The sequence below is a fragment of the Oncorhynchus mykiss genome, chromosome 8 (genome assembly GCF_013265735.2).
Source record: "Oncorhynchus mykiss isolate Arlee chromosome 8, USDA_OmykA_1.1, whole genome shotgun sequence".
Taxonomy (NCBI): domain Eukaryota; kingdom Metazoa; phylum Chordata; class Actinopteri; order Salmoniformes; family Salmonidae; genus Oncorhynchus; species Oncorhynchus mykiss.
The window spans coordinates 32,627,918-32,642,328 of record NC_048572.1 but is presented as its reverse complement, the minus strand read 5'-3'; the positions used below and the strand labels follow the sequence as shown (position 1 = coordinate 32,642,328).

The following is a 14,411-nucleotide window of genomic DNA, read 5'->3' as shown; positions in this document are numbered from 1 at the left end:
TCTGTCTCTCTTTATCTCTCTCCTCCTTGCCACCATGGCCAATGCCTGGCTGTATGTGACAAACGCTCCCCTCTCTCTGCTTCATCACCATCTATCCAGTGGACCATCTGGCTGTGTTAATGAATTCCCCCTCATTTGCATGGCTGATAAGGGCTATGCTCGTTTGGCTGGCTGGATAACCAAGGGGGCTGCTGCATTCCGCCAGGCTCCGCAGACAGAGAGGCGCGTGGTGGGGGATGAGAGAGACAGAACCCTATGGAGAGGGGTAATGACTGTGTGTGTGTGTGTGTGTGTGTGTGTGTGTGTGTGTGTGTGTGTGTGTGCCCGTGTGTGTGTGTGTGCCCGTGTGTGTGTGTGTGCCATTGCAGAGATACTGTGTGGAAGTAAATCAGATCCCTAAAGCTCCCCAGTCCTATCCTCCCACCATTTGTCACTGCCACCAAGGAGACATAACCCCCTCTCTCCCCCCTCCACCCCCCATCCCCCCTCTATCATCCCACAGCTCTGCCTCAGCACAGAAAACACAGGAGGTTCCCCCCCCCCACTCCTCCTCCCATCACCCCACCCCCCTTTTTCTCCCAAGTCTCCACTGCCTCTCCTGGCTCCCTCAAAGCCTTTCCTTAATTATTGGTTATGTTTCTCCCCTGTCTATAGAACATGGGGATAGTTTACCATGCCCAGCTATGTGTGTTCTCAGCCCAGCCGGCTGTCATTCAACCGTCTGCTCCATTTTCCCCTCCACACAGACAGTTGTATTGTGGCAGAGAGGCAGTGGGGAGCCAGACAGACTGTAGGCAAGCTTAATAGGGGAGGCATTGATGATGGCTGCCTGCAACAGAGCCTGTCTTGGCTGGGTGTGATTCATATCTCGGTGCCTCTCTGTGTGTGCATGAGTGCGTGAGTGTGTGAGTGCGTGTGTGTGAGTGTGTGTGTGTGTGTGTGCGTGTGTTTGCGTGCGTGAGTGTGTGAGTGTGTGCGTGAGTGAGTGTGTGAGTGTATGCGTGAGTGTGTGTGTGAGTGTGTGTGTGTGTGTGTGTGTGCGTGCGTGCGTGCGTGTGCGTGAGTGTGAGTGTGAGTGTGTGTGTGTGCGTGCGTGCGTGTGCGTGAGTGTGTGTGTGAGTGTGTGTGCGTGCGTGCGCATGTGTATGAATATGTGAGGGGGACACTGTGAAGCACGATATATCTTATCGATCCGTCTTTTTTAAAAGGCAGCATCGAGGAGGAACTATGTCCTTGAGCAGTACAATACATCACACACACACACACCTCCCAATCGAGAGGCTTTCCGGCCCAGATTTATCATCGGGTAGTGAGTTTTGAGTCAATATTATTAATTAAAGATAATTTTGTGATTGTCAGATACGTCTTTGTCACATTACAGCCCCTGTAAATTAGATTCCCTCCAATAACAAAGCACCTTGGAGAAATATGTTATAGGAAACGGAGAAAGGTAGAAAGGTCCCCGATCGCTAGAAGTTAATGGCTTTAATTCTTCATACTAGAAAAAATACCTAGTCCCTCTTAGTATTTAGTGCAAAAATACCAACCAAAAAAGCTTTTATGATTTGGTATATCCACAAGGACATAAAAATGCCACTTTTTAACTTTTTAACTTTCTTTAATTCTGTTGACCCTCAGAACAGAGGTCCTATTCCCCACAAAGTGCACTAAATACAGAATAGGGTGCCATTTAGGCTGCAGACCTTTCAACACTTTCACAGCGTGACCATCCAACCTCTGTTTTCAGGAGCGATTTTGCCTGTTTCCCTGCTGCTAATTCACTGATGAAGCCCATTACTGTGCTTAGAAAAGCATTTCTCAGACAGCTGCCATTAGAAACGACCAACGTAAAGTCTAGAGCCTCACTATTCTATACTGACCACCTCAGCTCGAAGGTAACACAACCCACACAAAGACTACACTGTAGTCTAGCTAGTCTGTGTCCTTTGTCTCTGCCCCCCTCTCTCTCTCTCTCTTGCCCCCCTGAGAGTGCTGAGTTTTCTATGGTTGTCCACTAGTTTCAGCAGCAGGAGCTGTCCACTAGGCTCAGCACCAGGAGCTGTCCACAAGGTTCAGCAACCGGAGCGCACCAGGAGCTGTCTATAGAGAGAATCTCAATTGGTTAGCTTGATTCCTCGTGTCCTCTCCTTGCGTCCTTCTCTCACCTCCTTTTGAAAAAGGTCAAAAGTAATCTAAATGAAACATAACGCTCCTTCTCCACTGGAATGTCATCAGGCAAATTGTTCACAGAGGAATAATCCCAAGATACATGTGTAAAGTGGTCAAAATAATTAGCTAGCTGTGCTAGACATTTTATAGGTAAATTAATAAGTAGCGTATTGATTTTTAAATGTGTGCATGCTTTTCTCCTCCGAGAAAACAACAGCTGATTCAAAGGGTGTCGATGGAATTGCAAAACTCATCTGCAGTACTACAACCTGAGTATCCTCTACCGGAGGAGGCTGTCGAAAAGCTGAGCAATCTCCTCCGTTCAACTATTAACGAATTGACATTCTTCTCTATATGGCGCCCACTTATCGGTTTCCGGGTCACTGAGGAGAGTAGGACAGAGGAGTCGAGGAGAGGACAAACTTTTACCCAATTGAGAATCTTGCATAGAGGAGAACAGGGGAGCTGGGAGCTGTCCACTCGTTTCAGCCCCAGGAGCTGTCCACTCGTTTCAGCACCAGGAGCTGTCCACTAGTTTCAGTCCCAGAAGCTGTCCACTCATTTCAGCCCCAGGAGCTGTCCACTCGTTTCAGCACCAGGAGTTGTCCACTAGTTTCAGCCCCAGGAGCTGTCTACTAGGTTCAGCACCAAGAGCTGACCACTAGGTTCAGCCCCAGGAGCTGTCCACTAGGCTCAGCCCCAGGAGCTGTCCACTAGTTTCAGCCCCAGGAGCTGTCCACTAGGCTCAGCACCAGGAGCTGTCCACGCTGTCCACACATTTCCTTCAGCAGCAGAAAACATATCACTGATATTCCACTTTAAAAAATTAACAATGATCCTGTACTACTAATGGGCAATCTATATTTCCTTAAGAAGCATTTACATCTCAAATCAAATAAAATCAAATTGTTTTGGCCACATACACATATTTAGCAGGTGTTATTGTGGGTGTAGCGAAATGCTTGTGTTCCTAGCTCCAACAGTGCAGTAATATCTAACCCTAACAAAACATTTCACTGATCTTCCACTTAAAAATAGTTTTTACAGTGATCCTGTACTAATAATGAGCAATCTAAATTTCCACACTACTAACAGAGGGAATTAAAATATGACGCTTGAACACCCAGTGTAAGGACAGTGCTCACATACAGAACAGTCCTGGGTGTTGGTTTATATTTTCCATCATGTTCCCATGTGAATTAGCTAGTGATTCCCAAATACAACATCAAACACAGGCGAGAGCTATCCTGGCGCACAGCCTCTACTGCACGCACAGCTGCACACGCTCCGCTCCAGAGACGACACGACCGCTCTGTGGGGAGAGAGAGCCACCGCTGCCTGCGCCGCACAATGTCTACCGCTCTGAATTAATACAGGAAAGAGAGGGGGGGGGGAGGGCGATAGAACGAGAGAGAGTGAGAGAGACTGAGTGAGAGACAGGGAGGTAGAGACAGAGACAGAGTGAGGTGGGGAATGTGATTCCAGCTTAGCGCTCCGTTGGCTGGCTAGGAGAGGCAGAGAATCTAGGCTTGGCAGTGGGCTTGGCTTGGTTCATCTCTGCCTTTCTTTCCCTGTCTCTGTCTCTCTTTGTGGGCAGCAGTCGTCGTCATTGGTTCCTCTTGGGTTTGCCGTGGTTGCCTGGAGAGCCGACGGTGGTTGGGGACCGGTGGGAGGGTAAGTCAGACGTCTTCCTCTCTGGGTTGTGTTCTGTTCTGCTGCAGTGCCTTGTTCGACAAGGGTCTCTCTATCTCTCTCTCTCTCTCTCTCTCTCTCTTTCTCTCTCTCTCTCGCCTGCTCGCCTCACACATTCTACATACAGCCTCTGCCTGTTTCCCCCTCCCTCCTCCCTCCCTCCTTCTCTCCTCCCTGTCTGTGTCTCCATCGCTCGCTCCGCTCTCTCCTCTGCCTCCCTCCCTTGTTTTTCTCTAAAGTGGCTGCAGAGCTCCCCTTTCATTCACTTCTCTCCCTCCATTTCTCAAGTGCTACAGGAATGAGCAAGAACACCCCGACTCTGATGACAGTGACAAAGAAAGAGTGAAAGAAAGGAAGGAGGGAATGTACAGGAGAGGGAGGTGAGAGAAAGAGAGAGAAGAAAGGAAGGGAGAGAGAGAAATTGCCAGTGTCGAAAACGAAGTGTGTGAGAGAAAGAGAGAGCGAGAGGGAGACTGGTTGCAGACTGACTTTCAGACAACTGTGGGAGAGGAAGCAAAAAGAGAGCTTTACCGTCGCCATTTCAGTAGGTTTCTTTTTCTTGCTTGCTCCTGTTCTATATTGTGGTTGTGTCGTCTCAGTTGTGTTTGTTATGAACATAGAGAGAGGCTAGTCAACTGTGAATAGTGAGACTAGGGCTGTGGTAAACATTCCAGCACACAATGTTGACAACATGCTTCATCTCTGACGGGATTATGGCGTGGAGCTACTTTCCTGCAATGAGAAAAATGCCACTTGCTGTGAGTTAGGACAGATGAATGTGGTCCATAAGGCTAATATATATATATATATATATATATATATATATATATATATATATATATGGATACAAACGTTGTCTCTGCATGAGTGTGTCGGTTGCTGTTTGTTGTTTTGTTTTTGTTTCGACAAAGTTATGCAAGGGCTTGAGGTAGGGATGCGACCACTAAAGTTGATCTTCCTGATGTGTTGCTCGTTACCTCAGCAATGGACACTACTAGTATGAGCCCCACTAACACTTACCGTAACTATGACATACTGTAACAAACAACTGCAATGTCTATCCATCAGCGACCACAAATACAGTCATTGTCCAATTAAAATCTTTTAAAAAGCTTATTTTTATATATATATATATATAGTTGCAAAACTGACATATACCCCTTTGTAAGAGAGGTGCCTTTGTTTATAGAAGCCCCTACATAAAAGGGAGTGTTGCAAAAGCTATTCACAGAACTTACTGTGCTATCAGGAATGATTATACCATCTGAAACAAATCTACATTTGATCTGAATGCTCATCCTGCTGTTCCAGGAGTGGAACACAAACTGGAAGGAGCCTCTTTGTTGAGCCTGGTCAAAGTCACGCACACTTCGACTGCAGTTTTGAGCAGACAGGAAGAAACATCTCTAGCATTGTCACCTCACGGTCAATCACACGGCGATGGCTTTGACTTGAATGGTGGGTTCGTCGCTACGGTCACCCGTACGTTCTGCGTGTGCCAATGTGAGGGAGCCATTTATGAATTTACGAGACAAACTTATGGCAGGGCTTCTGAGATCCGTTGACCCGTGGACTGTCCCCGTCCCAGTTAGCCCAGCCATGCTGAACGAACCCCTACAGTGTGGTTGCATTAAAAAGGAGAAGAAGAAGAAGGAAACATCCTTGTGCTGCAGGGAGTCTGAATACTCAGAGGCAACCGCTATCTAGGGTAATGAAAGACTATGTTTAATACGGGATCAATTCCCTTTTGCTATCCAGACCTTCGCTGCATTGCAATGCTGTGTACTGTGTGCCTGCTTTTAAAAAAAAAACACACAAAAAAAACATTCCCAATGGGAAATAATAGTGTTTCTCCGTGTGGATGGTTGAAAGAGGGAAAGTTGGGATGATGGTTGAGGATGAGGCCGAGTTAATCAACATTATCGAACCTTTCGGGTCAAAGTGGCAACATCTTCATGGAATGTATTCTCACTATGAAATCCGAAACTGTGTTAATTACCAACTGTATTAACAGTACTACCATGGCTATTGTAGTTGGTTTTACGAGGATCTGTCTGTCTGCCTTGTCTGTCTGCCTTGTCTGTCTGCCTTGTCTGTCTGGACAGATGTGGACAGTGGCTTAACTCCTCCTTCATTGTTGGTGAATCTAACTATAGGATCTGGTGGGGTTGCAAGTGGCTTGAGCCCAGTATACATGCAGACAGACACTCTGATTGCTGAATCGTGTCATGCTATTAGCCAGTCTCCAAGGCTGTGAGGCAGGCTTCTGTTGGGCCTGTCTGCTCACACACACACACACACACACACACGCACACATGTGCGCGCATGCACACACACACACACACACACACACACACACACACACACACACACAAAGAGACAGACTGGTGAATGAGGCCTGATCACACACACTTTAGTGCACACAGCATAGCAACGATACACTTAAATATACTTGTGAATTAGACTTTATAATCTCTTGCTGCTACTTCTGCTACTGCTTTTGCTGTTGTTGTTTTGGTTGTTGTCGTCGTTGTTGTTGACAATAATAATGATGACGACTCATATAAAGTCATTGATACAACAATAAAGCATATTGAGAGAAACCGTCACACAAAGCGTAAACAAAACTTGCAGACTGTATGAGTGCACACTCTTGGCCTGTCCTTGACTCTCTGCTGCCACAATGGTCGTTGTGGTTGAAAATGGCACGTCCTTCCATTGAACAAACACAGCACTATCTAATAATATGTAATACTAATGGGAGCTGGCATTGATAAACACAGCACTATCTAATAATATGTAATACTAATGGGAGCTGGCATTGATAAACACAGCACTATCTAATAATATTTAATACTAATGGGAGCTGGCATTGATGAACACAGCACTATCTAATAATATTTCATACTAATGGGAGCTGGCATTGACAAACACAGCACTATCTAATAATATGTAATACTAATGGGAGCTGGCATTGATAAACACATCACTATCTAATAATATGTAATACTAATGGGAGCTGGCATTGATGAACACAGAACTATCTAATAATATTTCATACTAATGGGAGCTGGCATTGATGAACACAGAACTATCTAATAATATTTTATACTAATGGGAACTGGCATTGATGAACACAGAACTATCTAATAATATGTAATACAAATGGGAGCTGGCATTGATAAACACAAAATGATCTAATAATATGTAATACTAATGGGAGCTGGCATTGATGAACACAGCACTATCTAATAATATGTAATACTAATGGGAGCTGGCATTGATGAACACAGAACTATCGAATAATATTTTATACTAATGGGAGCTGGCATTGATGAACACAAAATGATCTAATAATATGTAATACTAATGGGATCTGGCATTGATGAACACAGCACTATATAATAATATGTAATACTAATGGGAGCTGGCATTGATAAACACAGAACTATCTAATAATATGTAATACTAATGGGAGCTGGCATTGATGAACACAGAGGGTAGACAGACGCAACAGTGGAGAACACGGTCTTATGCTGCTCCTAGTTGCCTTGCCTACCCAATAATAACCAATTACTTGTTCCACAACTGCACATGGTAACCGTACTGTGTACATCCAATCAGTTTGGAATATGGCAGCTCAGTAAGGTTAGTAATGACCTGACCAAGCCATCAGGAATCTGTGAGTAACTTTACTGATCTGTTCTATGTATACATAAAAAGGGGGATAGGGACAGACAGACAGACAGACAGACAGGCAGGCAGACAGACAGACAGACAGACAGGCAGGCAGGCAGGCAGGCAGGCAGGCAGGCAGGCAGGCAGGCAGACAGACAGACAGACAGACAGACAGACAGACAGACAGACAGACAGACAGACAGACAGACAGACAGACAGACAGACAGAGACAGACAGACAGACAGACAGACAGACAGACAGACAGACAGACAGACAGACAGACAGACAGACAGACAGACAGACAGACAGACAGACAGACAGACAGACAGACAGACAGACAGACAGACAGACAGACAGACAGAGAAAGACCTATACTCTACTACCATCTGTTTGTTGCCACATAAGAAGTTTCAAGCATTGAAGGCTATCTTCCTGAATGAAAATGTTTAACCAATTGACATGACCCAGATTATATCAAATGACATGTGATATTAATAGAATAGCAGATAGAGTGAGGATGATAGAGGATGAAGTCGATTTTTCCAGACTGGCTTTTATTCTCTGACGAAGTAACTTTCCCATGAAGTAGCTAGGTGCTTAGCAATATAAGATTATCATGAAACATTTTAGCTTGAGATAAACGTGCTGTTTGAACTCAGGACGGAGAAATGTTCTCATATAACCCATGCCAGTGAGGTTACTCCGAAACCAGTGACTCAAGTGGCCTGCTACTGCAAAATAGTTGAGCTTTCTCTCTCTATCTCTTCCCCCAATGCCCTCTCTCTCTCTCTCTCTCTCTCTCTCTCTCTCTCTCTCTCTCTCTCTCTCTCTCTCTCTCTCTCTCTCTCTCTCTCTCTCTCTCTCTCTCTCACTCGAACCTGTCCTATTGTGTGCTGCGATGCAAGGCTGTAGGGAGGAGAGCCAACCAGAGCTAAGGTGAAGGATTAATCCTGCTCTGCATATTTAACAGGCAGAAGCCATCTCATCCCCTCATGTCCTTTGGTTGGTTCCACACCTATTTTCCCTGCTTCCCCATTCATTTTGGGAATCAAATCAAAACACATGTGACTAGTCAGTGGAGGCTAGTCAGTGGAGGCTAGTCAGTGGAGGCTAGTCAGTGGAGGCTAGTCAGTGCAGTGACTTGCTGCAGTGAACCAGAAATGCCACTCAGTCCTGTGATGCAGAACTGGATCCAAACCCTCTGAGACCAGGGTAGTTACCCAGCATACCAATGGCTTGTCTGACATCTGAGCCACACACTGTCACATAGACAGGAGAAAATACTGTCAAATTAAAACCCCTGTCATATTAGGGCAGCGTCCGAAAAGGTACCCAGAATCCGGATGTCGTGCACCACTTTTGACGAGTTCACTACAAAGAGAATTCAGCCCCACACACACACACACACACACACACACACACACACACACACACACACACACACACACACACACACACACACACACAAAGAAATGTGCCTTTTCATTTCGGCAGCGGCAGGGCAGGTTGCCTATCCTTGGTGATTATGTGAATTCGGCTGAGAAAGAAAATGTGTCCTTTCATTTGCGCTCTTTGCAGTGGCTGAGGGTTAGGCCTGTCGTAAGCTGCAGTGTGCCATTCCTTCAGAGGCTATTTAAACACATTAGAGACCCCCGAATGAGGTAACCTCCCTCCTTTGGATGCAACAGCCAGAGTACTAAGCAGTAGTCGCGGTGGACGAGGCGCTGTGCTGTGTGGTTGTATTCTAGTTATTTCAGTATAACCATTCACGGAATTCAACGGAAACTGCGCCCACAACCAAATGACATTAGAATTATACTACAATAAGACACATATGTTATGGTTCTTACTCCATGGTCACAATGGCCGTCTAGGGTCATCTAGGGTCATCTCGGGTCAATGACCTTTCATGTGGGTTGCTTTTTTGTCTTTACCTCTCTCTTTATACTTGGCCCGTGTAACATGTTTCTCACTTCAATCAGATCAAAGACGAGCCTACTGCCCCTGAGACTTTGCCAAGAAATCTATCAATCCGATTATCTCATTGCGGTCAATGAGATTTAGAAATAGTCACACACACACACAGACACACACCGCCGGACGGGAGCGTAAAGATAATTATTAGTCGGCTCTGGGGTTTATTTCCAGACACCGCTTTGGAGCCTCCACAAAGCCGACTCAAAGCGTGAGTCATAGTGTGGGAGAGAGGTATTATTTATAACATAACACACTCGCACGCGCATACAAACGTACACACACACACACACACACACCTCAGACACACAGCATTGGGATTATTTCACAGTGGACTAAACAGACTAAACAGGCAGTAATGGTAGAAGCAGATAGAAGGAGATGGACGGAAGCTCCTCGATTTTGAGTCCAGCGTAGGCTTCAGGCTCTATGAGTCAGCAAAACAGCCTCTCTCTGCCCGCTCATTAGGCTTAATGTGTTACTAAAACAAGCACCTATCAATGTCACTGTAATTCATTGCATGTACGTTCGTGGTGCATGACCGTATCACGCAATTGCCTTGATTTGGTACAGTGTATCTTTGGTTTTGGTACAGTCTGTAGCCTACATTCTCGTATTTTTGATCAAACACAGAGTTTCTTCCATCCATGGGGGGGAAGGAATCTGTAAATGACTGACTCTGTCAGTCATTGCAGAAATGTCATGATCTAGCCTCCTGTTCTTGTCTGAATGTGAAGATTTTGAACCTCAGTCCTGGTGCATGATAATTAAGAGATTGGGCATCACACTGAATCATGAAGCCTTCTCCACTGGACAGTTGTCGAGGATCATTTGGAGGCATTCAAATGCATCTCTCCATGGCTAGCCGGAAACACACCAGACACACACACACCCAGACACCCACCCTGCTCTCACACACAGTACACATACCCGTACAGAGGCAATTAGAGTACTCTCCTTCCTCTTCATGATTGAAGGGAGGAACCGACCAAAGCCTGGAGGAGCCCATAGGGGACGACACCTGTTCCCCTCTGGAGACTACCCCTGTGGAATATTAATGGCCATTCAATGAAACCTCTGTCTTTTATGCTGACTGCGAGAGCATATACTGTGTTGAGCATCACAAAAGGTGCTGTATGCAAGCCGAGAAGAGATGACTCGGTACAGTACATGAGTGACTGAGTATCGTGAGACGATTGTCTCATGACATCAGATAGTCCAGGGCTCCAGGTAGACTTTCGGAAGTGGTGACACCGAACGACCGCCCAAGGAGAGAGAGAGAGAGAGAGACTCCTTCCATTGACACCACAACAAACGGGCAGATTTTTTTTACATGACAAAAATGTTGGGTGGTGTTTTAGACAGGATGCTCCACACGCCTTCGGGCAATGCCATTTCCATAGCCAAATCATTAGTTCGTTAAGTACCCTGGCGGAATATGGTAATAACCTGAGCGTGACGGCTAAGACTTGAAGCTACAATAGCAAACTCCAATGAGTCACACAAGAAGATTCCTGCAATCTACAGTACCACACGACCTGGGGCGGCATAGTCATACAGTATAGCATCTGGAGGGAAGCAGAACGGATCCACTGCTTTTGGATCAACCCCCCCCCCCCATCAGACACCCACACACCCAGCCCCCAGGACTGACATGCAGGAAGGAAGGAGGAGGAGCTCATCCCAAACTCATGCAGCTATGGTGGCACTTAGATGAATGGATTCTGACATCACCGCTGTCATTGATCAGCTGGAGTGGACTCTGGCGAGAGAGAGAGAGAGAGAGAGAGAGAGAGAGAGAGAGAGAGAGAGAGAGAGAGAGAGAGAGAGAGAGAGAGAGAGAGAGAGAGAGAGAGAGAGAGAGAGAGAGAGAGAGAGAGAGAGAGAGAGAGAGAGAGAGAGAGAGAGAGAGAGAGAGAGAGAGAGAGAGAGAGAGAGAGAGAGAGAGAGAGAGAGAGAGAGAGAGAGAGAGAGAGAGAGAGAGAGAGAGAGAGAGAGAGAGAGAGAGAGAGAAAGACGGGACTGAAAGGGAGGAGATGGAACGACAAGCAAAAGAAAATGAAGAGCACAAGAGATACTGGAAGAGGGAAAGAGGAGAGAGAGTTGAGTGGAGAAGAAAAGACAGAGGAAAGGGATAGAAGGAGGGAGAGAATCCAGGAGAGATATGCTCTCTGCAGTGGAAGTTGTTCAAGGAAGAGTTTTGTTATATTTGCTTGAAAAAGACTGAGAAACACCCAGAGAATCTCCTCTCTTTATTGTAATGTGAAAGCCTATCTGGTTCAGTATAAACAGATCTATGCGAGTGTTACTTCTGTCTGCCAGCGTTTGGGAACTATTTTCAGATGGCAAACATGGCCTCTCTCAAACTGTAGCCTGCCTTTTCTTCAAAGCAAACAGCACTGTGTAATACCTAGAGCCCAGTATGCGTGCGTGTGTGCGTGTGTGTGTGTGAGCACGCGTGCGCATCTTTGTGTTTGTATGTGTGTTAACGCTTGCGAGCGTGTGTGTGCTCATGTTGTTAAATGCACACGTGTGTGTATGTGCATGCGTGCATGCGTGTCCGTGTGTGTGTGAGCTTCTGTTCATGTTGTGTATGCAAGTTCTAGTCCGGGACAAGAGATGTGTACGTCCCACTCATTGAGGTATAAAAGAACTATAGACTGCGTCCAAGATGTCTGACCATTGTTTCCAAGGTGATCAACTCCCGTTTCGCCTACGCGACTCATGGGCCGCCTACACGCAGCTTCACATGCACACTAGCACCAATCGAGCACAGAGAGCAGCACGTGCAGGGACAACGTCACCGCGTCATCTCAAAAAAACACGTCAGACACTGAATGAATATGAAATGTTAATATCTCCGGCTGTGAAGTGATGAAACCCCCCCGGTTGCAATTATTTGAACATTTCAATGGGTGTTTTGCGCACAAAGCCGACGACTAAAGAGTCTTATAAGGAATTATGGGGCTTTCTATTGGAGTTTTTTTTTTTTTTTTTTTCTGGGCCGGACGTTAGTTAAACTCCAGCATCGGAGCAACGCTGTAGGTTTAGTCGAAAGCGTGCTTCCAGACCGGAAACCCCCAGGTCCCCCATAGGTCCCACTTATGCAGGGAGCACTGCATCATGTGATATGAGAGAGACAGAGGGCCGGGATGGAATACTAAGCAGAGCTTCCTCTCCTCTCTCAGCCTATACTGCCAGAGTTGATTCCTATAGGACAGCTGGAGCCGGTTTGCTTTCATTCTCCAAAGTGAGGTTGAGGTGAGAGCTCAGAGCTAGGGATGTCTCAATGGAAAAGTGATAGAAAGCATTCAATTCTGAACAGGAACGAGCTGAAGGGAATTTGTGCCGTTCTGTGTCGGAGGTGCGGCAGTCAGTGTTCCTTACACACAGGCAGTGTATCACGCTCACACTCTTGTGCTGTTGGCCTGCACACAGACGTAGAGACACACGCGTGTGCGTGAACATACACACAAACGCACACGTTCACAGCCCACATCCTAACAGGATTTCAGGTTGAGTGTGAGATCTTCATGCAAGGTTGCAGACAGATGAGCAACGATGAGAGAGCTGAACACTCGATAGGGGAGAGAGTGAGAGAGAGAGAGAGAGAGAGAGAGAGAGAGAGAGAGAGAGAGAGAGAGAGAGAGAGAGAGAGACTCCATTTGCTGCTGCGTTTCTCCGTTCAGCCATTCAGAATCAAGCTTTTACAGGCAAGTCCACACTGTGGTGAAAAGTAATACCAGCCAAGGATATTGGTGGACATTCAGACTTTCTCAGCTCGGGAACAAACAGAGAGAAAGAAGCAGAGACAAACCGCTAGATACTATAATAACTCTCTGGTTGCTTGGTGGCTGCAATAAGTTGTTTATCTTTGTTTTGGAACATATTTGCCTCCTGCTGTGCATCAGGGGACTTAGTCAAAACAATGGAATGGAACCAGAGAGGTTAGAATGAGGATGCTGCCGTTCGTAAGTCTTGTTCACAGATTGGAATCAGCCAGGTTGGTTTGGTACCGTAACAGTGGCTACTTCACTGCTTCACTAACTCTCAGATCATCACGGTCTTGGCATAAGGATAACAATGACTTGTAGAACTCTGCTTCGTCACCAAAGCTCCACGAGTGATGACAGCCAACCAAGACCACAGAGCGACGCCCACCGCTGATCGTGACCCTCTTTCTGCTTGCCACCGCTAATGCGATCGTTTTCATGCCATGACGTGTGTGATATTCTTGTTCTTTTATTGCCTTTGCAGATCATGACTCTGGAGGGGGAGTTTTGAAGTGCCCGCTGCTGAGGAAGCCCAACCAGTTGCACTCTGAGGAGGCGGAGGCGTGCTTTTGAACCAAGGTGTTGCCCCACCCAACCCAGCTGATACCAGGTAACACGGCGGATGTACTGTAGATGCTCGACTCGGTTGTATTTGCTCCTTGTCGTTGGGAGATACTCAGAAGATTGTAGGTTATTATCAACTGCGCAGAGAAACTCTATGCAGCTCTATGAAATAACTCAAAAGAAGTTCTGTACCCAGAAGTACCGTCTGTATTACGGTGTATGTGTTGCTGTATACAGCCCGTGGCCTTATCACCAGAGAAACAGAATCAAAACTAATGGCCCGCTTCCCATCCCTTTCTCTAAAGCAGATGGAGGTGGACGCGGTTGAGAAGCACCACCGGACGCGTTCCAAAGGGGTCCGAGGTACGCTACGACAACAGTACAGTGTGTCTGTCACTCTAAACGGCCTGGAGCGCTAGCTATTGTCCACCCCACCACCAACGCCGCCACTCTGCCCCCTCCCTCTCTGTCAGCCACCTGGGCTCATATTTGGGGACATCAAGTGGGGACATCAAGTCAGAGTGACTGTATATCCGGGTTGTATGTCTGGGCGGCAGGGTA

The 14,411-nt window shown here is 46.5% G+C and overlaps 1 protein-coding gene across 9 annotated transcripts in view; it reads left to right on the top strand.

Moving 5' to 3' along the window:
• Positions 1 to 3,479: 3,479 nt before the first annotated feature.
• The window catches only part of myt1la (myelin transcription factor 1-like, a), a 48,552-nt gene continuing 37,620 nt past the window's right edge, over positions 3,480 to 14,411 (top strand). For 5 of the 9 annotated variants that reach the window (XM_036985306.1, XM_036985304.1, XM_036985303.1 and 2 more), the window contains exons 1-3: positions 4,079 to 4,405; positions 13,771 to 13,896; positions 14,156 to 14,213. In XM_036985306.1, the coding sequence (XP_036841201.1) occupies positions 14,159 to 14,213 (55 nt within the window). In that variant the 5' untranslated portion in view covers positions 4,079 to 4,405; positions 13,771 to 13,896; positions 14,156 to 14,158. Of the gene's footprint in view, positions 3,844 to 4,077; positions 4,406 to 13,770; positions 13,897 to 14,155; positions 14,214 to 14,411 lie in introns of those variants that run through there. The other 4 variants (XM_036985308.1, XM_036985307.1, XM_036985305.1 and 1 more) reach the window with 2 other exon arrangements.